The sequence below is a fragment of the Ochotona curzoniae genome, unplaced genomic scaffold (genome assembly GCF_017591425.1).
Source record: "Ochotona curzoniae isolate NIBS_2020 unplaced genomic scaffold, NIBS_Ocur_1.0 patch58, whole genome shotgun sequence".
NCBI classification, from domain to species: domain Eukaryota; kingdom Metazoa; phylum Chordata; class Mammalia; order Lagomorpha; family Ochotonidae; genus Ochotona; species Ochotona curzoniae.
In genome coordinates, this window is record NW_024467037.1 from 204,004 (window position 1) to 228,290 (window position 24,287).

At 37.3% G+C, this 24,287-nt stretch overlaps 1 protein-coding gene across 1 annotated transcript in view; it reads right to left on the reverse strand.

Annotated features, from left to right (window-relative positions):
• Nucleotides 1-77: 77 nt before the first annotated feature.
• LOC121168118 (bone morphogenetic protein receptor type-2-like) overlaps nt 78-24,287 on the reverse strand; it is a 111,899-nt gene continuing 87,689 nt past the window's right edge. Inside the window, exons 8-13 of the mRNA XM_040997908.1 lie at nt 23,397-23,557; nt 20,819-20,966; nt 16,407-16,543; nt 12,238-12,410; nt 8,423-9,701; nt 78-7,172 (exon numbers count right to left, since the gene is read on the reverse strand). Coding sequence (XP_040853842.1) covers nt 6,921-7,172; nt 8,423-9,701; nt 12,238-12,410; nt 16,407-16,543; nt 20,819-20,966; nt 23,397-23,557 — 2,150 coding nt within the window. The 3' untranslated portion in view covers nt 78-6,920. The remainder of the gene's footprint in view (nt 7,173-8,422; nt 9,702-12,237; nt 12,411-16,406; nt 16,544-20,818; nt 20,967-23,396; nt 23,558-24,287) is intronic.

Consider the following 24,287-nt stretch of genomic DNA (forward strand, 5'->3'; position numbering starts at 1 on the left):
AACAAAAGACTTAAAATCTCCTACTAGTACTCAGTTTCTGGTTATCTAATAAAGTAAAAAACTACAATTAATTGTCATCATTAATATGATCTTTAATAAATGGAATAGTCACCATTTTACAGCAAGCCTTTTTGTTTTTAAACCTAAAGAACTGTCTTATAGGCTCCTTCTCCAATGTCTCTGTATCAATACAATCTTTTTATTTCGGTTTATATATATCAAAGCATTTACTTACACTTATTCATAGAAAACTCTTTAGTGGCTTAATGTCAGCTTTCATAGTGGCATCCATAGATAATACAAAAGAAATTTATTTCATACTCACACTGATCCATCAAACACAACTTACACAGCATAGCAAGGTCTCAGATGGATTATACAAAAGCAAAGTAACTGAAAGTAATTTTTCATAAATTTATATATGATAGTCTATCTGAAATGTAAGAGCAAAACACACCAACAAAAGATACCCGTTAACAACAAAGAGGGTTCTGAGGAAGTGCCAATATTTTTCAGCCTTTCTTTCTCCAGAAAAGCACCCTCAGAAATGAATACTCTGCAGCTTATGTTTCTCCTGTCCATTCAGAAAAAGCATAGCAGCTACAAAACTCCATGTTTCAGCTACCACAACACCCTAAAGCTTAGTGTATTTTACATTTATTCATGTATCTTCATTTGAAAACTTATCAACAGAAAACTAAAAATGATTCCAGCTTATACAAACACTTACACAATATAATCTCTATGGAAACAAAACAATAAAGGCATATAAAAATTGCTTAAATAAATAAATGTGACCAGAAAAAGAAAAGTCACACAAGTCAAACAATTTAATGTTAAAGTGGGACCTATCTTTGAATTGCATCTTTTAGTAATTTAGTTTTTCTTACCAATAAACTTGTTTTAAAATGTTTCTTTAACATTTTAGAGGATTGGTAGAGCGCCTGCGACACACTGTTTACAAATAACTTCAACACTAGAATTCTAAATATACAGCATACCAATTTAGAGCTTGAACTTGTCTTACTCAAAGAAAAATTCTATTTGGCTTACCATACCATACATCACCTTCTCAAAATCATCCAAGCCATTCCTGAAGCTATAAACTTAATAATTTACTTTTAGAAAAAGTTTTATCAATGATTTCTTGAGAAAATTTTACTTCACATGAAACTAGCTTAAGTCCTCTTACTAAAAAACAAAATAAAATGATTTGTCCCATCATGTATAATTATTTAAGCAAAATGGTTTCAAGTGAGTGCTGTAACTCTAAGGCCTAAATTTGCTGCAACATGTAACCAATTAGTTGAGTCATTCCCTATATTCAGTAATTATAAGAACTTGGCAAGCTATTATGATGAATGAAATCTGATATTATGTCTATGTGAATTAAGTAAAATCGTAAGATGAAACACTAAATGAACTGTGCAACCAACACTTAAAAATTTCAACCAGATCTAACTGCTCTCAGTTGAACTTTTTCAACGCACTAAGAGATGAAAGGGGCCCTGAGTTTTTAAGTAACATTGTATCTATAGAGTGAATATAAAACATTAAGATGTTTCTGAAATCTCAAAGTATACATAAAATGGAAAAAACTTCACATGTGGTGCTTTAAAATTTGGGGGAGAGAAGAATCAAGCTGTAGCTTTAAATTTAATAGTCTGCTTTAAAATTTCATCATAAACTGGATGCCCTGTTTATGTGATTTAGTTCTAAAGAGTCCTTCTATCTAAATTCGCACTTGCATTTCAAATTAAGTTTTAAAAATGAATGAGCATGTTTACAATGTTCAATAGTAATACTAACATCATAGTAAAAAAGAATTAGAATTTTTAAGATATCATAGGTTTATTTGGGGTGTAATTTTGTCATACAGCATAAATTCCTCTGAAATATTTCCTTTCAAAAGCATCTGTGATGATCCAAACTTCTAACTTCTCTTTATGTGGACATTCAACTTTTAACAGTCACTGAAAACTTAAAGTTGTTCTAGTCCAGGCTATGTTGCAAACAGTAAGTATTTCAAAAGTGGTCTACAAAATTGTTCATAGATAATTTTTCTTTATTATACAGCTTGCTTTTGATAATTAATCTTGCATTTAGTGTTAATATTGGTTACAAAGAAATATGTAAGACATTGTGGCTCAATCATAACACTAAGCTCCTGCAATATAGGTTAAAATTTCTAATGGTGATGATGTACAATCCTGTGTGCATGACTTTTTCATTATCATAAAACTCAACAATTTAATAGAAAATGTTAGATAATACAAAAATTAAATGCTGCTTGCCGGTAGTTTGATAGCTGAATCCAAGGTCAAACAATAACATCTTAACTCTCAATTCTATCAAACTATTGAACTATTACTTAACTGGAATAATGAATATAACATATTTTTAAGTTTTCTTAAATATAAATAAAGCCATTAAAATAGGACTGGGAAGAAAAAGATGGAAGGAACTAAAGTGTTTTTCTCTGTAGAACTGAGACTCAGACGTTAGCCAAGAACCCTGAAGAATGACAGACAGGGACAATGATTCCCCTTTTTTCCTACTAGGTAATAGGAACAGAACAAATATGAAAACTTCCTGACACACAAGACTGCAAGTCAGATAACTGAGGAGCAGTGCAGGTTAAGTCATAAACCATGAGGTGATTTAAGGAAAGTAATGGATAGGCACACTAGAGTACCCTGTGTTTTCTTTTTGACCTTGAAACTTGTAAAAATGGCTTCTTCTGATACTAACTTTTGTATAACTGTCTCAAACAATGATTTGCCAGATTTACTTAAGAATGAAAGATCGTTTTGGGTAAAATTTTGCATAGTTTGTAGCTAAAAGTTAAAATGCAATTTTGCTGAAGAGTGCACTGTCAGTAAATTGCACAGATCTTTATAAATATCCCACTCTGCAAGAGACTCCTGCAGTGTAAGGGAGTCACACAATTCTGAGAATGACTGGTCTAGATAATCAACTAACATGTGTGAACCAATTCTAACTTTAAGGAGTTATCTGGGAAGAGAAAATATTACATAAAGCAATCCATGAATAGCTACATAATAACCTGCTTATAACTGGCACTAAGTTCAACATAAATTTATAAAATGTTGTATAGAACTATAATGTAATATCAAGGATTAGGAGCTAATGGTCTCCAATGAAATATTCATGTCCATAAGTTCAAAAAAACATTGAAAAACTTTTCAAGAGGGAGATATGCTATAGCCAACTAGGTACTGCAGCTGGCATTAGAGCCAAAGTAAAAAAACACTGTAAAAATATCTGCTAAATTTTTAAATAATTTCCACTGAAACACTTATGTTTCTTCCTAATTATGTTTACATTAAAAACGAATGTACGTTTTCTGGAACAAGTGGGTACATGTAAGGAAGCTACACTAAAATGCTTTGGAAAATGGACATTATCCATGTCTTTCCTGCATCCTACATTTCTGGGTTAGTACATTTTCTAAAATTACTAAAACAAAAATTTGAAAATTGAGTCAAGGATGGATGAGAATGCAATTTAATGTTTATTCCTCTGACTCTAGTATGGAATCAAATCAGGAAAAAAAAAGTTTCTATTTCTAAAAGCTATCTTCCCTTCTCCCTTAAGACTTATTTTACCTTCATTTTTGCAATATAAAAATGTTAGAGGAATGAAGTGAGATGATTTTAAGGGCTATGATGATAAATGTAGGACTCAATTTTGTCTTGATTTAGTAATTGTATCTCAAGTAACAGTAAGTACAGCACACATCTTATGTTTGCCTAACTTAAAATATCATTAAGGTATCTGGTTTGGCTTACATACCAAATACAACTGTGGTAATGCATGACTGAATCGCTTACAGAATGCCAGTACATCACACATCCATCCTATCACGCAGTATGTCGGCAGTGTAGGGTGGATAAAAAAATGTGGAAAAGGGTGCATCTAGATTAAAATCCCAGGTTTGTTTATTACTAGATGTAGCCCTTGGCAAGTAACTTAGCCTCTCTTAATAATTTATAAACTGAGAGAATTAGCTGTAACTCCCATATGGCTGAAAGAAATAGCACATGCATAACCAAGCATTCAATATGTACCTTCCTACAACTTTCTACATAAAGTGTTCTTTTCCAATTATGCATTTATAAAAAGTTTTTAGAATTAACTATAATTGTTTTCAAAACATAATGCAAATTAAACCTGTTCAGTGATCGAAATGTACTTAATTAGGATTTTGTTAAGAAACTAATATTAGTCTTTGGTGACCTATTTTAAAGTTGGCTATATGAAGTTTACTACCCAGTGACATTAATTTCAGAATTTTTAGCTGACTAGCTTTTTATTCAGAAAAAATCAAATGCTTTTTTATATGTAAAATTTTATGATTAGTGGTTAGATATCACTTTTGGAAATATTTGTTTTCAGATGAATAAAGTTAGCATGTGAGTAATTCAAGTCATTAAAGCGATTTTGCTTGCACATAACACTTTAAAAGTCTTATGTGTATTAATTAAGATTATCAATAATTTTTTACTTTTCCCATTTTTCAGGGTCTACTTTCAAAAACTGGGGAAGGCAAATTATTTGTTTTAAATATGTTTGCATAAAACTGGAAACTACACAGGTTTTCTAATCCGGTATATTAATTTTTAAAGCATTATATTATGAAACATGTTAAAATGGTGGAAAACTTACAATCAACTGGCCCAAATACAAAATACAGCATAACATGTAACCTAATGCTTCTGGCAGGAAAAGATCAGTTAGACCTCAAATGCTGCAAACTGGAGAAAGAACAATTTATTTTGATTCAAAGTTGTCCTGTAAAGCCTTGAAAAGTGTATCGTGAAATGCATTTGAAAGACATCTTAAAAAGAGAGAACTAGGTGAATATTTACTGGAGGAAGAAGCAAACAATTTATTATATAGATAAAAAATGATAATTATATGAGAAGAAGCACATGGCAAGAATATAGTGAGGATATGAATCAAGAGAACGGTAATAAAACATAAAAGATGGAAATCCAGGGCATTAGTAAAATAATCTTAATTATAATGATTGAGAACCATGTTCAGCAATCCAGCTGGATAAATAAAAAGTGCTATCATACACTAATTCATAAGATAATAGAAGGCAGCACGTAAAGGAAGCATTTTTAGAACAATAAACTAGGAAATTTAGGAATAGCTGGAAATTTACCTTACTGGTAAAGTCACAGCAAAATGAGTGAGAAAACATTACTCATGATACAAAAATCTAAATCAAGAATTTGGGAGTGTGTGTCTTACTGCTAACTTTTTTTTCCTTCCCAAGAAATCTCTCATCAAAAAAATGTCTAGTAAGTATTCTGAGAAAAAAAGTGAGATGATCATATTTGCAAACTGACAGAAAATAATTTGTGCTTAGAGTTTAGGAAAGAAGCCTTATTTGAGAAAAAGTGCTTTATTATTTTTTTTAAAAAAGCATGCTGAGGTTGTTTTGGAGAAGATGATTAACAATGAAAGAAGCAAAACAAAGCTTTTAAAAACAATATGATTTCAAGGACATGTTATCACTAAAAAGTGTCCTCTAATATAAATAAGTGTTCTTCACATATCAAAGGTCATGTGAAGAACTGGCACAAAGGAGAAATTATGAAAACAAGATTAGCAAAGAAACACAGAACTTAGAAAAGTCAAGTCTCACTCTGCTGGATCAGGGCAGGTTTGGCAGCGATGCTTTCTCCCGGGGAGATCTGGCGGGCCAGTTGAGTGGTTTTTCCACAGTGTTTTAGGTCATGGGAAGAGGAGTCATCTTCCGACAAAGTCACTTTGTCTTAGGAACATCATAAAAGATACTGCAGGATGAATACTAGGAACTACTTCAGAAATGATAATAAACAAGAAATGTAATTTTATTTGAGTCAAAGATGGCCTATTCAGACAGCTGTAATACTACACTGCTTTAACCATCAACCTATTAAAAAATTTTATCAGTACAGCTTTGTTTTTGGATAAAAATGAATATGGAACATGAACATATATATATATAAATAAAATAAAATGGAAAATAAGACTGATAGTTTATTTCCTATATTTTGTTCTATGCTCTTACACACTTCTAAAACCAGAACCAAATATTAAAAAAAAAAAAAAAAAGCTTAGAATTTGGAAGGTAAAAAGAAATGGCATTTTCAAATTAGATTTTTGTAGTTCCTTTTTTCGAGCCCTTTGAAATTATATTTCTGCATTCTCCATGCTAAGGAGAGAGAAAGCAAGAAATAACGCTTTCTCCTGTGCAAAATTCACTGTCAAGAACTGACCCACAAAAAGTATGGGAGATGGGGAAGAAAGGCGTTCATCTTATGGAAGAATGTGTAACCCATTGGGAAGAGAGCTTACAAGAAAGCTTATTTGTGGCCTACAGACTATTGCACATTCAAACAAAACACAAGAGAAAAGAACATCCAACAGAGAGTATGTTCAGGAACATATCAACACACAGACTAGCTTGTGCCCAGAAATAAAACATGAATATCAGACACCACTGCAGTCAAACCTGTCTTAATTTGCTTCTGTTTTAATGACCTCTAGACACTGGTCCAAACTGATTATCAGCAATATGTTGTTTTTGCTTTTTTTTTCTTAAAAAAATATTTTGAGACCACTTTTGATACACACACATATAATTCTGTGGTCATAACAGACAAATATAACTTTAGCAAGACTAAACAAAAGTGCAAAAATTAAAAAAAAACAAAATTAAAAAATATGGAAGCATAAGCTAAATTTTTCTGCATAGCTGAAATCTATTTAAAGCAAGTCCTGGTTGCAGGATCAGGAAGGGGGTACTGACAAGGGGACAAAGCAGTTTTTTTTTTTTAAATATCTTCTGCATGTTTAAATGATGCAAAAAAATAATTTCACTCCGTAGGCTTGAGAACATTTCACAGACAGTTCATTCCTATATCTTTAGACACCATGGTTGTGGCAGTGCCTCCCTCTGCAAGGTAAACAGCAGTGCTGGATTTGGAATGAACTGCCCTGTCGTTGCCATTGTTGTTGACCTCACAGTCCAGTGGTTCAGTGGAGATGACCCAGGTGGAGGGACGCCACCGCTTCAGCGAATAGGGAGTTTTCACACGTTTCTTGATCTTTTCACCAGATCCTGATTTGCCATCTTGTGTTGACTCACCTATGAAAACAAAAGCACAGAAAAATGAATGATTTCTGAAGAAACTGGTGAAAAGTAAAGGGTTAGGGCTGCAACTCACAAACAGATCAAATCAAAGTGTTCATGGATGTTTCTTAAAGTCACGAAAACAGGCAATGTTTTTTTCTTGGCAACAACCACCTTATTTTTGAGATTTTTCTTTAGAATTTGTTTATCTTTTATGTAGGCAGTGAAAAGCTTTGAGATTCTTTAAGACAAATATTTTCATAACTTATTGAATTATTCCACAGGGTCAAGAAAGAGACAGAAAAAAAATTCAAAAGATAAAAATCACTGGAGAAAATTCTAAGCTTCCAACTATACTTTCAAATCCTTTGGTTTTGGTAGAAAACTTATTTTGGTAAAATGTATTGAATCATTCCAGCTAGCAGTGAATCAAACTTTAAATACATACAATATTTTTATGGGAGGGTAAGACAGCAATATTATAGTACAAATTTTCTAGTAATTCCTTCTTTTCATACAAAGCCTTGTAATAGGAGTAAGTTAACTACTAGTCCACAATACAAGCCACTCAAGCAAAGCCCCTCTCTTCAGGTCATCTTGTAAGTCCTTGACAACCAAACAACCTAACTTTCTCTCCTATGTACTATATAACATAGAGACTTTTATGTAATGATGACTGTTACAGATTTGGGGAGGCTTGATTTTCCTGTATTGTAACTCTCTTAGGGACAGAAATCAAACATCACTTTGTTTATGTTGCTAAGAGCCCATAGCACAATGCTATAGGTATGAGAGACTCAACATGTAACTCTCCCACTAAGAAACTGAGCACAACTTTGTAGTTTCTTTATAGAAACTTTGTTTTTGAAATTCCTCTGGTCTTCTAGACTTATTAAGGCTAATTTAATAAAAGCTAAATGCAGATATAATAGATGTTAATATTCACAAGCTATCTCAAGTTACACTAGCATGCTACTATTTTGAGTCTCAAACTGATTCAGTACTTAATCTCAACTATTCATTCCAAGTGTGAGAGCTGTATTATAAAACAGCAGGCATATAATGCACATATTAAGTTTTCTGATAACTATTAATATTGATTTAATTCTTTCATGATAAAATTCTAATTGCATTTTTCTTAAAAGTGCTGTAATTACTTCTAAGGCCCAGCCAAATGGTTTATTTTTCAAAAATGGTAAAGGTAAATAGTTGCTAATTGAAAACACAATCTGATCCTAAGTAAAGACACACAGGATGTCTGCACTTACTCTGCATACTGCTGCCATCCAGGATATTTGTGGCTGAAAGATCCAGAGAATTAGGCCTCTGTGCTCTTCTGGGTTTTGATGGCCCAGGATCTGTAACTGTGCTTGGAACACTTTGTATAAGAACATCTTGTTCTGGACCCGGATTGCTGTTATTGTTATTGGAATTAGTTCGGCCACCTTCTAATGGCCGTTCCCTCCTGTCCACCAGGCGATCCAGAACACCTTCATCCTGGCCAGCCTGCTGCTCTCGTCGTAGTAAAGGCTCGTGCTCATCAGGACTGGAATTAATATTCAGTCTGGTGTCTTCACTGGTAAACTGATTCTGCAGCATTTCTTGGGCCCTATGTGCCCCTATGTTGGTTGTCTGGCCAGATGGTACTGTTCCATTGGCATACTGTGTTGTGGCAGCATGGGAATTAACATTGTGGCTTCTTCCCGCCACACCATTCATAGTAACTGTCACCACATGAGGTTCTGCTGCATTGATTGTGTTCATTTTGGCAACCCCAGTTTCTACTTGTTTCAAGTTTGATTTGTGCTTGCTGCCAAATTTTAGCCGGGGTTCCTTTGTTGAATTTTTGGTGTTCAAAGGCAAACTAGTAGGCCTCTTAGGAAGATTCTGTTGCTTGGGGAGAGGATAAATCTGAGCAGGTGGAACATCAGGAATTAGACATGCTTGGCCATTTGCAGCTTGTGTGAAGTCCTGCTGTCCAGTCACTTCTACTGCAAGCTTTATGAGTGGGTAAAGCAAGCTAGAACTGGTACTGCTTAATGGGTCTGGCCCACTGAACTGTTTAAGAGAATGTTCCATGAGATTCTCATCAGAGCTTTCTTTGAGGTTCTTATCAACTTCTTTTGGGTCTAGCTTGTTGGTCTCCAAGTCTTCTTCTGTCAGCTGTAAGCAGACAGGGGTTGGCCCGATTGACTGTACAACATTTGTGGCATGAAGATTGGTTTCCTCTGGGTATGGCATCTCAGAAATAGTAGTCATACCAGTACTTGGAGTGAGACCAGTGGTGTTTGTGGTCGTCGTATTGGTGGACAGGCTGGTGACACTGGTTTCAGGGCTGGGGATTCGAGCTTGTGCTTGCTGCCGTTCATAGTTAATTGAATTTCGGTTCTTCTCCCCTATCGTCAAAGGTGTGCTGGACATCGAATGCTCAGAGGAAATATTCTTCACAATGCTGTCAGTGTGATGGATAGAGTCCTCAATGTATGAGGAAGAAGAATAATCTGGGTAAGGGCCAATTTTTGGCATACGCCTGTTATGTGACAGGTTGCTTAAAAAAAAAAAAAGGAAAAAAGTGTCACACTGAAAATGTATATACACGACAAATTCTCTCCAAGTTTAATATTTCTGAAATTAAAGTCCAACCTGTTTTTTAATTCCTAGCTCATACTATTTTAGAAATTACTTAAAATGTCTAATCAAGACTCAATAATTTGCTGTCAGCCACATAAGGATTAAGCATACTGAAAAATCTACACAAATTTAGATAACTTGCATAAAAATCAATTATTTTAATTTAAAAGAATAAATTTAATAATGTTTATGAACCATATATTCATACAGATAATATATCTTGTGAGCAAAGGAACCATAGTTTACTTCTTTTGTACTGCCTTAATTCTAAATACTTTGTGTCTTACTGAACAGTACACTACCAACTAAATACCAAAGGTCAAACCGTTTAAAGAAAAAAAAGACTTAAACGTTTAGATTGTTTCAAAGCCCTTCAGTAAGAGGAAAAGGCTAGCAACATGATCTTTCTGGGAGAGTCTTGAGCCATAGCCATGATAAGATTCAGAACTGTTCTCTAGTTATCCACTGCTCTTCACAGTCATCACATTATATTTACATTATTTTAAATCAGGTTAAAATAAAAACCAGATAAACTAAACAATTAAGGTGTAACACTGGGGACATTAAAATACACAACTGTTACTGGAGAAAAACAGCAACCAAAGAAACTGTGCTATATCAGACTGATGAAGTTTAAGAGCAATGACAGGAAAAGAAAGAAAAACTGTGACATAGCAAAAGAAAAGGAAGCTAAGGAGGCACAGAGGTTAATAATCAATAAAAGTAAAATGCACAATGAGAATGACTGTTGCATGAATTAGGATTTAGGGGAAACTTAGACTAGAAATGAACGTAGACTGTGAAGATGAATGACAAAAGAAAAAACACAGCCAAAAGCAAGGAGGCATCAAGGATTTCTTATTCCCATTCAAGAAATGTTCCAATACCTCTGAGGTCAAAACTTAGATTCTTGAGAGAGATATAAATAGAATACTAGAGCAAATGGAAAACACAGAGATGAAGGGAATCAGAGCAGAAGATTGTCCAAGAAGTATATGTAAAATGAGAAAATTGATGTTTAGATTTTCTACCTTCTTTGACTTGTTAGGAAATACTTTATATCTGAAGCTAATTCAAACTATTCATTATTTAGTAGTAAAGCTAATTTATGGCCCAAAGTGCATAACAGAAATTGCTCTTGGATAAAAATAATGGAATACAGAAAGGACTGAACAAATCAAGAGAGACAGAGAGAAGCAGATCAAGATGAAGTTGGGAGTTGAGAACTCCAACCATGTCTTCCATATCAGTGGTAGGGCCCCAACTTCTTGGGTCATTTATTGTTGCTTCCCAAGAGTTGCAATGGAAACTGGAGGCAGGTATTAAACCCAGGTACTCTAACATGGAACTCAGGCATTCTAACTGGCATTTTAAGCACTAGCTAAAACACCAGCCCCATCATTTGTTTCCTCTTCAATTGCAAAAAACAGATTCCATCTTGCATTGATATAAAAACATTTTCAGAAGAATGAGAACGTAGAATGAAAAATTACAACTTTAGAGGCTAGTGTTGTGGAACAGCAAGTTAAGCCAATGCCTGCAATGGTGGCATCAAATACTAGCTTGAGCCAGCTCCCTGGGAAGATAGTGGAAGATGGTCCAACTGTGTGGCCTCCCTGTCTCCCACAAGTGAGACCACGATGGAGTTCTTGGCTCCTGGTTTTCAGCTTGACCCAAACTGGGCTATTGCAGCCATTTGGCCTCTTGCTCTCCCTCTGTCGCCTCTCCATCTCTTGGTGGTGCTCTGTTTCAAACAAACAATCCCTAAGTAATCACCTGAGATTGTTAATGTCCTTTTTTCATTGTTATTGCTACTGCCCATAAATAATGAGGATCTAGTCCTCATTGTACCTTCATTAGTGCCTTGGGACACACACTGGCATTTATTCCTACATGAAGATGCTGGACACTCTTTTTCACCACCCTAGTGTCACACTGATACCTTTGTTATATGTTCGTTAACTTCATGTGGATGAAGGTTCACTATTCTTTTTTTCCCCCCACAGTGGATTGTACACAAGGGGATACATTATGGAATGCAGCAGAAATTATTATGTTCGTAAGTGGAAAGAGAGAAGTCCTCATACATACATGTACTACAAGGATGGACTCACAACAAAATGGCTGATAACCTAAATTGTTGGGAGATAACTCAGGGGTAACATGATGAATTTGTGAAAATTCACAAAAGACACCCATTATAAGACTGGAGGGGAGACCAGGGGAGAGGAAAGGGAGCTTGGGGAGGGAGAGGGGAAACCCCAGTGCCTATTAAACTGTATCATAAAACAATAAAAAGAATTCTCATTTCCTTAGAAGAAAAATTACAGCATTAGATCATATCAGTTAATGACTGCAATATTGGACTGGTTTAACATAATTTATTTGCTATTATTTGTTCAGTATCAGATTCCAATACTGACTGCTAGATGCTAAATCCCACAGGTTCTTACCGCTCATTCTGCATAGCAGTAGACATTGGATTGACTGTTGGGCTCACAGATTTGTTCCTTTCCCATATCATCATAAGTTCAGCCATCCTCTCCTCAGCACACTGTGCGGTGAGCCGGGCCTCTGCATCCTGGTCCCAGCAGTCTTCTATAGTCTCCTTGAGTGATCTCACTGCCTAGGATACAAAGTACATAAAAGTGTGTTTTCAAAAAAAAGTAGTGAATATTTTTGTTTACAAGATGAAGTCTTTTCATTTTTTTAAAATTAGGCATCAAGCTTTGTACCTGCTCTGACATTCATAGTTCATGTACCTTTAAACATTTTTTTTTCTTTAAAGATTAATGTGAAAGGCAGTTACCTAGACAGAGAAGAAACAACAAAAATCTTCCAGCTACTGATTCACTACCTAACTAGCTGTAATGGCTGGGACTGGGCCAGGCCAAAACAGGAGCCAGGAGTTTCATCCAGGCCCAAACACTCGGGCCATCTTCCGCTCTTCTGTGGCTTTCTCAAGCCATTGGCAGAGAGCTGGACTGGAAGTGAGGACTCAAAACCATGGATGGGCCCAGCGCATCCTCGCCTTGAATGCACCAGGATCCCATATGGGCCTCAGTTCTAATCCTGGCAGCTCCACTTTCCATCCGACTCCTTGCTTGTGGCCTGGGAATGAAGCCGAGGACGGCCCAAAGCCTTGGAACACTGCACCCATGTGGGAGACCCAAAAGAGGTTCTGGGTTCCTGGCTTTGGACTGACTCAGCTCCAGTCTTTGCAGCTGCTTGGGGAGTGAATCATGTAAGATCTTCCTCTCTGTATTTCCTCCTCTCTGTATATCTGACTTTGCAATGAAAACAAATAAATCTTTAAAAAAACCAAACAAACCATGGGATGCCAGTATTGCAGAAGAGCCAAATCCAATGTACCAAATGCCAGCCTGGAAACATTTATTTTAAAATGACGGTTTTATGTTAGGGCTGCTACATTCAGAAAAATAAAAATGTTAATATACCAATTTAAACTTGAATTTCAGAGAAACAACAAATACATTTTTATTATAAGTATAAGCAGAATCCTATTTTAGGACAATATCCTTTTCAGCATTCTTTGAAACATTTTCAGTATTTCCAAATAATCTAGGTTATGCAATCAAAATTCAACTTTTAACCTGAAAGGTATTTAATAGTGTTCTTCTTGGACATGGGTTACTGCATCCGGGGGAGACTCAGCTGGAGTTCCTGGCTCCTGTTTTCAATGTGCCCAGAGCTGACTGTTGTGCTGTTTGAACAGTGAATGGAACATCTCGATCTGTGTGCGATGCTGGTGCTTGAAGGTGGAAGGTTAGCTTGTTAGCCATAGCGCTGACCCCTAAACATATTTCTTAGAAGTGTACCAACTATTACAAATCCCTTACTTAGCAACCAAATCTAAATTGGAAGAAAAAGAGCTTTACAGATTCATGTATATATAATGCCTATTACATATTGACAGGATTGCTGAGATAGTTCAAAATAATAGATTATATTTTCTCTAATAAAATAACCTAAGAAGATTGAAGCTGTATTTCAGCTGAATAAGAGGCACTGTACTATATTGTTGGTACTTTATTTTTTAATATTTCTTTTTAATTTTTGTAATTTTTTTTTATTGGAAAGACAGATATACAGAGGAGGAAAGAAAGATCTTCCATTTGCTGGCTCACTCCCCAGATGACTGCAATGGCCAGAGCTGAGCTGATCGGAAGCCAGGAGCCAAGATGTTCCTCCAGGTCTCCTACATGGGTGTCCTCGACTGCTTTCCCAGGCCACAAACAGGGAGCTGGATGGGAAATGGAGCATCTGGGATATGAACTGCTACCCATAAGGGATCCTGGCGCATGCAAGGCTAGGATTTAGTCACCAGGTAATCACAGTGGGCTGAGGTTGGTACTTCTGATCAATCCTGGTACAGCATTTGGCCTCTCTCCTGCTGTCAGGGACCTCTTAAACATCTGTCTCAGCTCCCACAGCAGGGACTACACTTTGGAGGCAATTTTGGCCATATGTGCTTGCAACAGGCTCTTCAACTGCCTTCCACTTAAAAAAGATTTCAATCTTTAAAGGACACAGAAGCCAGTGTTGAAGACAATGTACTGATAAAACTAGATCAATGTAGACAATGGGCAATCAAAATTTGTATGAAAATAGGTAATGTGTATGTAGCCCTTCTCTGAAATGAAAACAACTGTCAGGATCCAGAATAAATATATTCTAATCTTTCCAAGACAATCTAAAATTGAAATGTGAAAATATATAACAAAATTGCTTAATTGCTTAATTACTTTTTTCATTTCTTTTTCACTGTCAAGAAATTTATGGATGATGCATAAAAAGTATACAGTACACTGTTGATGGGGAATGTAAACTAGTAAAGCCATAATGGAAGACAGAATGAATATTCCTCAGGAATCTGAAAATACAGCTGCCATATGACTTAGCTTTTCCTCCCCGCTCCCCCGCACCAGAAACTTACCCAGAGGGAATGAAACCAGCAATATGAAAGAGTGATCTTAATCCCCATGTTCTTAGTAGCTCATGTCACCATTGCTAAGATATGGAATCAACCCAGATACTTGATAAGGAGATTGTGTTAAATATACATAATGCAATACTATTCAGCCATGTAAAAGAATGAAAGCCTGTCTTTGTAACAATATGGATGCAACTGAAGATCATGATGCTCAGTGAAATGGCCAATCCCCAAAAGACAAATACCTATGCTTTCCTTGATTTGTGGTAATTTTAATATACAGAGTACAAAAAACATATATGCATGAAATCTGCACTTTGAGATTGGACTATTGTTTATAGCCCTTTATCTACTCCTGAGGAATGGGTTTGTTTTTCACTCACTACTGTGGAAGCTGAAATTAGGGGAGGGCTGAGCTGTGTTAGCAAATTAAAAGCACATCATTGTAAAATTAAAAGAAAAATATGGAACAAGGAGTGAGGATGACAGCAAGGGATGGAGGGTAAAGTGGGAAATATCATTATGTTATTAGCACTGTACTTGTGAAACACATGAAATTGTTCCTTTTTAATTAAAAAAAGAAAAACCAAAAACAATTTATTTATATACTAAAAATCTTGGTTTGTGGTTCAATAGGTTAAGCCAGCCCTTTGAAAGCCAGCATCACATGTGAGCATGATGGAATCCTATGTAAGAATGATACCATATTCCATTTTCATGCTAATGTGCCTAGCAAAGCAGGTGATGAGGGCCAAAGTAGGGCCCTTTTAATCCCTATGGGAGACATGGATGGAGTCCCTGACTCTTGGCTTCCAGCTGGCCCAAGTCCAGCCACTTCAGCTATTTGGGGAGAAAACCAGCAGGTGAAACCTCTCTCTTTATCCTTTTCAATCTCTCTGTCTCCCTCCCCATGTGTTACTCTGGTAAATAAATAAATACTTCGAAAATTATCTGAGGGGCACATGTTGTAATGGTTTAAGCTACTGTCTGCAATGTTGGCATCCTATAAGGGTGCCAGGTCAACCCCAGTTGTTCCATTTCTGATGTAGCTTCCTGCTAACACACCTGGGAAAAGATGAAAGACAGCTCAAGTTTCGGGGTCTCTACTGTCACCTGGCAGACCCACAGAAGCTCCTGATCCAGCCCCAGCTATTTAAGCCATTTGGGGAGTGAATGAGAGGATGAAAGATCACTCCAATTTAAAATTTAAAAACTCTTCAAAAAATTATATGAATGTTTATGTGTGCAAATGTATGTAAGATATTTTCAGTGGTGTAAAAAAGATGTATTCAAATGGCAGGAAGCTTTACAGATATTTCATCATTTGAACTCTTATTTCTAATGAGCAGAATTCACAGATTGCAGCATGGCCTCTTTTAGGTGTAGCCTAAATTTTTGTCACTGAATATGTAAGCCTGAACTGCTTAACAATATTATTATCAATATTATAAAAAGGACAAGATGGAATTGGAATAACATATAAACTATCAATATGTTAAAGTCAGCTGCTATTCAATCTGGCAACCCTTAGACATATCATGAGTCTCTCTAAATGGTGTTTGATATTTGTGGACAATTATTAGCATTATGAAGTTTACTTTGTGCATCAAACATTAAGCCATGTTCAGTCCTGAAGCCCTCTTTTGAATCATTTTGTTTCCTTCTTACCAGGCTGTTTTCTTTCCAGGCTTCTGGGAACTTGGGTCTCTGTTTTTCCCTAGAAACAAGAACCTGCATATCTTCAAAAGTGGGATGGTTTCCAACTTCTGTCTGAAAAGCCATCTGGTACTCTGGTACAGATTCACCTGTATATTTGTAAAAACAGAATATAATTTCCAATCATCATAAATAATAGAGTAAAAGTGGATAATTCTGATGTGCACATATTAAACCCTTTCAGGCACACTTTGAAATCCCAGAGACCCTGATACATTATTAGTAAATGCTTTCCTTAGGTGAGTCTCAATAATTTATTGATAGATCCAAGGTTAGTTTCAATGAGAGGTAGGCATTTTAAAAAGACTTCTAGCTGAGGGAAAAGAAAAGTTATCATGTTTATAATGTATATTTAATATTTAAAAATTGTCTCAACTCTGAAGCTACACAGGGCGTAGATGATGGGCAAATCTAAGATCAGGTTAAACAAACACCCATATAAATAAGTGGCATGAATAGTTATCATGTCTTATGTCATCATACAGCCAGACCGTAACAAATGTCACAGAATTTCTATGATAATGACCACTTGACAAAAATCAACATGTTGGGCCCAGCATGGTAGCCTAGCAGCTGAAGTCCTTGCCTTGCATGTGCTGGGATCCCATATGGGTACTGATTCTAATTCCGGCAGCCCCACTTCCCATCTAGCTCCCTGGCTGTAACCTGGAAAAGCAGTCCAGGATGGTCCAAAACCTTGGGATCCTGCACCCATGTGGGAGACCCAAAAGAGGTTCCAGGCTCCTGGCTTCAGATTGGCTCAACTCCGGCCATTGCAGCCACTTGGGGAGTGAATCAGCAGATGGAAGATCTTCCCCTCTGTATTTCCGCCTCTCAGTATATCTGACCTTCCAATAAAAATGAAATCTTTTTAAAAAATTAACATGTTGATTTTTCAAAAAATTCCTCTTCCCAAGTGGTATATAGGCTAAGAATTTTAAAAAATCTCTAATTATTCTATTACTGCCTAATATCTTGCTTATTGTTAAACAATCAACTGTGATGAGAGCTTCTGATACTTATAAAATATAATGGAAGAATTTTATATTTATGCTACTCTGTACATTTAGCAATATGAGTTCTGTGTTTATTTTTTTCAACATGCTTATTTTTATTTGAAAGACTAGAGAGAAAGGAAAGATAGAGGTTGTCCTTCTGCTAGTTTACTCCTCAAATAGCCACAACCACCAGAGTTAAAGTGATCCAAAGCCAGGAGCCAGGAGCCAGAAGCCAGAAATCAGGAGCCAGGAGCCAGGAGCCAGGAGCTTCTGCCAAGACTTCCTTGTGGGTGCAGAAACCCAAGGACTTGGAACATCCTCTGCTGCTTTCCCAGGCCAAAAGCAGGGACCGGGATCAGAGGTAAAGCAGTCAGGACACGAACTGGCACTATATGGGATGCCAGTGCCTCAGCAGGAATGCTGACCTACATTCTTGAATTCTTTTCAGCTTCTAAACACATCATTGTTAGAATATAAGAATGCATTATATGGGCCCGGCGCGGTGGCGCAAGTGGTTAAGTCCTCGCCTAGCACGCCCGGGATCCCATATGGGCGCCGGTTCTAATCCCGGCAGCCCCGCTTCCCTTCCAGCTCCCTGCCTGTGGCCTGGGAAAGTAGTCGAGGACGGCCCAAAGCTTTGGGACCCTGCACCCGCGTGGGAGACCCGGAAGAGGCTCCTGGCTTCGGATCGGCATAGTATCGGCCCGTTGCGCTCACTTGGGGAGTGAATCATCGGATGGAAGATCTTCCTCTCTGTCTCTCCTCTCTGTATATCCGCCTTTCCAATGAAAAAATAAAAAATAAATCTTTAAAAAAAAAAAAAAAAAAAAAAGAATGCATTATATCCCCAGCTTGGGCTTTCTCAATACTTTTTCTTCCTATACCTCAGTAATATGATTTCTATCTTCTCTATTCCATAGAAACTACTCTGTTGCTTCTCAGGGAGTCCATTAGCAGGCGTCTGGAATCAAAAGTGGAGCTGGAAGTGAACTCAGGTATTCTGATATCACCTGTTCTAAGCAGTGTCTTAATGGCCACATCTAACTATGATTCCTCTATTTTATTTTTTATTTAAGGATGTGCTTATTTATTTGAAAGGCAAGGCAGCAGAGAGGGGGAGACATATAGGGAAATTATTCCCAAAACAGCCAGATCTGTATCAGAGTGAAATCGGGAGCACTTCCTGGTCACCCTTGTTGGTGACAGGGATCCAAGTACTCAGGCCATCTTCTCCTGCCTTCCCAAGTGCATTAGCATGTAGCTGGACAGGATGCAGAGTGGCCAAGATGTACATGAGCGCTCCAGTACTGGATGTCAATGCTGTTAGAGACAGCTTAACCTACTGGTCCTTTGCCCTTCTATTTTGATTCTATTCTCCACATCTACTGAAGCAATCTCTGCAAACAAGATTTAATTATTTTCTGTTATTCAGACATCTGACACTGCTTTTTGTTTAACAAATTAAAAGCAAGTCACTTTTTAAATAGAATTTTCTAAAATGCTGCTGACATGCACTAAAGCAGATGAAAGAATCCTTTTAGTCAGACATGCTTATACAACAAACATCCTGGGTGCTCAAATTAAAAAAAAAACTCGTGATCAAAGTTCTAACCATAGGATATTTGTGATATTATGGCAATTATTAGTGGCATTTTTTAAAAATTTATTTTTATTTTATTTGGGATTCTCCCCCAAACTCCCACCCCTCGACACAGAATGGCATTTTTAATATTCTAGAAAACATTTACTTCTAAATAACAAGTGATTTATCTTATTAATCTCAATAATCATTTTAAAAATTTTTTTAAAGATTTATTTTTATTTTTATTGGAAAGGCGGATATACAGAGAGGAGAGACAGAGAGGAAGATCTTCCGTCCGATCATTTACTCCCCAAATGAGCGCAACGGGCCGATACTATGCCGATCCGAAGCCGGGAACCAGGAACTTCTTCGGGTCTCCCACGCGGGTGCAGGGTCCCAAAGCTTTGGGCCGTCCTCAACTGCTTTCCCGAGCCACAGGCAGGGAGCTGGATGGGAAGCGGGGCTGCTGGGATTAGAACCAGCGCCCATATGGGATCCCGGGTGTGCAAGGCGAGGACCCTAACCACTGCGCCATCGCGCCGGGCTCTCAATAATCATATTTTTAAAAAAACATTTATTCATTTTACTTGAAAGCTGAATCAGAGAAAGGAAGCTGTCCTCCACATGCTGGTTCACTACCCAAACGGCCATGACAGCCAGGGTTGAGCCAGTTTCTAGTCAGGATCTAGGAACTTCATCCAGGTCATCCACACGCATGTACAAGCACAAACCGTTAGGGCCAAGTCCCACTGCTTTCCTAATCAGCAGACAGCTGGACTGGAAGCGAAGCAACAACTCAAACTCACACCCATACAGGAAGCTGGCATAGCAAGCACTGTCCTAACCTGCCCACCACAATGTAGTCCCCAATAATCGCTATCCTACTTAATTATACTTTAGAATTATAAATTAATGTTTAATGTCTTTAAGGTAAAACAGTCCAATACCACTATTAATATTTTCATTAACTAGCTTAATTTCATAAATTTTCCCAAAGCTGATTCCTTTCATTGATATTCCTATAAGAGACTACATGTCGAACCATTTTGTACAGCAAGAGCACCACAAAAAAAAATGTAATCCACTTGTAGTTAAAGCTTTAAATAAGGTGGTATAATCCAAACAATGAAAAATATCCTATAAATCCATTTGATTATTTCAAGTAAGCCTCATCAAACAAGCATTCATAAATGTTGAATATTCTTGAAAAGGAATACACGAAGAATAGGAAAGAAAGTAAGCAGGAAGTAAAAAGTGTTCACTGATAGGGCCTAGTGCAGTAGCCTAGCGGCTAAAGTCCTCGCCTCGCACGCACTGGGATCCCATATGAGTGCCAGTTCTAATCCTGGTAGCCCCACTTCCGATCCAGTTTCCTGCTTGTTGTCTGGGAAGGCAATCAAGAATGATTCAGGGCCTTGGGACTCTGAACCTGCATGGGAGACTCAGGCAAGGCTCCTGGCTTCAGATTAGCTCAGCTCCAGCTGTTTTGGCCACTTGGGGAGTGAACCAGTTGCTGGAGGCTCTTTCTCTCTCTTTCCTTCTCTCTGTAAATCTGACTTTCCAATGGAAAAAAAAAATCTTTACAAAAGAAACAAAAAAACAACAATACAAAAAGCAACTTTCTGACTTACATCCTTCAGCATATGTTTCTGAACACTAGATGGCAATAAACTAAAGGTTTAAGTGAAAGTACAAAGATTATTGCATAGAAATTATATTAACATAAATAGAAAAATAAAATTGCTACACTCCAAAATCTGTGAACTTCTGAGAGCAATTCTTACCTGGGAAGAGGTCTGTACATCTCATGAATATCTCCCAATAGATTAGTCCAAGCGCATACATGTCTACTTGTTTCAAAGCCGACTCACAGTCCCTTAGGTTCACAGCTCCTTCTAGCACTTCTGGTGCCATGTATCTGATTGTACCAACCTAATAATCAGTGATATTTTTCAGAATCAAAATAGAGCATGTTATAAAGGGTAGTAGACATTAGATCAGAAGTTACATATATAAACTTTAGTCATGGACCCTAAGCATGTCAATGAGCCTTCGTACTTGATTTTTTTCTATAAATGCCTTCTCTGAATAATTAAACTGTGGTAAATCTATTTTAGTGAATACTATAAATTAAAATGAGTAAGATAGACATCCTTATGTGTACCAATATGTAAAATGGTTAAGAGGGGTAAGGGTTTGGGATAGCATTTAAGATGCCCCTTGGAATGTTTGCGTAACTTATCAGAGTGCCTGGATTTAAGTTCCAGCCACACTCCTGACTCCAGTTTCAGGCTAACGCCCAACAAGGGAACTAGCAGGTGAAAGCTCAGATCGCTGGCTCCCTGCTACCCATGTAAGAGCCCTGGATTAAGTTCCTGGCTGTTGCAAGCATCTGGAGAGTGAACCAGTCATCTATTTCTGTTCATCTGTTTTTCTCTAAGATGATTTATTTATTCATTTGGAAGACTAAATGACAAACAGAGAGATAAACAGTTGGAAAGGGTATGTTTTTTTGTCAGACTTAAAAAAACATTTATTATTTATTTGTATTTGAAAATTTGAATGGCAAATTTTACAGGGAGAGCACTTCCTTCTGTTGTTTCACTCGCCAAATGCCCACAATGACCAGAGCAGAGCTGATACAAAGCTGAGAGCCAGGAGCTTCTGCCAAATCACCCACATGGATGCAGGCCCCCAAGGACTAGAGAAACACGCTCTGCTGCCTTCCCAGGCCATAACAGGGAGCTGGGTGGGAAGTGCAGCAACTGCGACACAAACCAGCACCCATACAGGATGCCGACACTGCAGGTGGAGGATCAGCTTGATGCACCACGGCACCAACCCTGGGAAGGATATGTTCTACACTAATGGTGGAAGATGTACTGCCTTACCTTAAACTTAATAATTTTATGTGTTTTTAAAAAGATTAATTTATTTATTTGAAAGGCAGAGTTATTTATACACACACACAAACACACAGAGTATGAGGCTCTTCTGTTTTCCAATTCACTCCCCAGGAGCAGGCCAAGTTAAAGTGAGGAACCAGAAACTCCATCAGGGTTTCCTATGTGAGTGACAGGAGCCTAAGCACTTGGACCATGTTCTGTTGATTTCCTAGGCAAACTAACAGTGAGCTTGATTGGAAGTGGAACAGCTGAGACTTGAACCAGCATTCACAGGGCACGCCAAATGTTGCAACTGACAGTTTAACCTGCGTGTCACAAGGTGGGCACTGGTTACTTTTCTCTTGCTTTAAAAAAGAGAGTTGGCATTGTAGCACAACACTTTAAGCTACCACTTCTGAAGCTGGTGCACTGGCTCAACTGGCTAATCCTCCACGCCAAGTGCTGGAATTCCATATGGGTACCAGTTTGTGTCATGGTTGCTCCACTTCTCATCCAGCTCCCTATTTATGGCCTGGAAAACAACAGAAATTGATTGTAAGCCTGGAGACCCTGCACCTGTATGGGAGACCTGGAAAAACCTCCTGGCTCCTGGTTTCAGCTTAGCTCAGCTAATCTGGCTAGCTCTGGCTGTTGTGGCCATTTGGGGAGTAAGCCAGTGGTAGAAGGTCTTTCTGCAAATCTACCTTCCAATAACAACAACAACAAAATGTTTGTTTTTTTTTTTTTAAAGCTTCTGTTTCTGACACCAACATCCCAAGTCAAGTCCCGTCTGCTCTGCAAAGCTGAGTTCCAGGTTCCTGTGTTTGGTTTGGGCCATCCTTTCTTACTGAGGCCACTGAACAGTGAGCCAGCAGATGAAGATTCACTGATTCATTCTCCCTCTCTTGTTCTGCCTTTCAAATAACCTTAAGAGTGAATTGGCAAAAACTGGCATTGTGGCACTGTGGGTGAAGTGCCTTCTTATGGTGCCAACATCATGAATTAGAATAGTTTGAGCCTAGTCACTCAACTTCCTATCCAGCTCCCTGCTAACATGCCAGAGAAAGCAGTGGAAGTATCTGAGCCCCGGCATCCTCTGTGGGAGACCAGGACAGAGTTCCTGGCTCCTGGCTTCAAAATGGCTCAGATCTAGCCACTGAGGTCATTCATAGGGTAAACAAAACATGAAAAAAACTGGTATTCCTCTCCCCTTCTTGACACTCTGCTTTTTCTAATAATAATAATACTAATAAAAACTTTGAAAAAAGAAAAAAAGGAGGTGACAGTGATTTCCAAAATAAACAGATGAAATTTACTAAGGCCTTTATGCAAGAGTTTTGGTATTCACAAATTTTACAAGTTCCAATATTCCATAGCTGGAATATAGAGATAAATGTCCTGAGCAGTGGATTCTTTTAAATGTAGTTAATTCATAATTTCAAAGCATGTCAGTATGCTACATTTTGCATACACCTACCTCACTTATGGCTGCATTATCTTCCTCCCCTGGGCGTACGAGCCTGTTTCCAGTCAGCCTCATGGACAAGCCAAAGTCACTAATAACACAGGTACCATCATTTTTCACCAGGACATTTCTGCTGTTTAAGTCTCTATGGGAAATTGCAGGTTTATAATGATCTGTTTGGGGAATAATAAAAATATTAGATAATAGGAAATACATGAACACAGTAAAATACTTGAATATAGAAGAAATGTTAGTTTTCTTCCCGTTAATTTTCTAATAACAAAAAAGACACAAAAATCAAAACTTCAAAGTGGTCATTACTACTTTCTAATATATTTTACAACATAATTCCCACTACCTATACAGTTAATAAAGCATTAGGCATTCAGCTGAAACTAACAGCAAACAATCTGCTGCTTTGGACTCTAACACCAACCTATTTTTCCTATTAACTTCAGGGCAGCAATAGGAGATAATACAGAGAGCAGTATGTGGCATAAACACCAAAAAGTCATCCCGTTTAAAACAAATCAATGGAAAACTTTTCTATAAATCTTATACTGTTCTCCCATAGCTTTGCAAATCAAGCCTGTTACAGTACATCACGGTTCTGCCCTATGGTTTGGCCATGTTTCTTAGCTCCTCAGTTCATTGCATCTAACTAGAAATGGTTTCACAATTAATTGGGAGAACACAAGTATTTTGTTTTTTCAGAACCAGAACAGCATTACGCTTCACATGAATTTAAAAGACCTGAAACATAATAGATAATAAACACTTGCTGAATGAAAGAATGAATCTAACTTAAGCTCTCATAAAGAAACACCATGTTGCTTCCCCTCTCTATAAGGAGACTGTATCAGTGTAACATTAAATGAAACCCCACCTCTGGAAACAAATAAA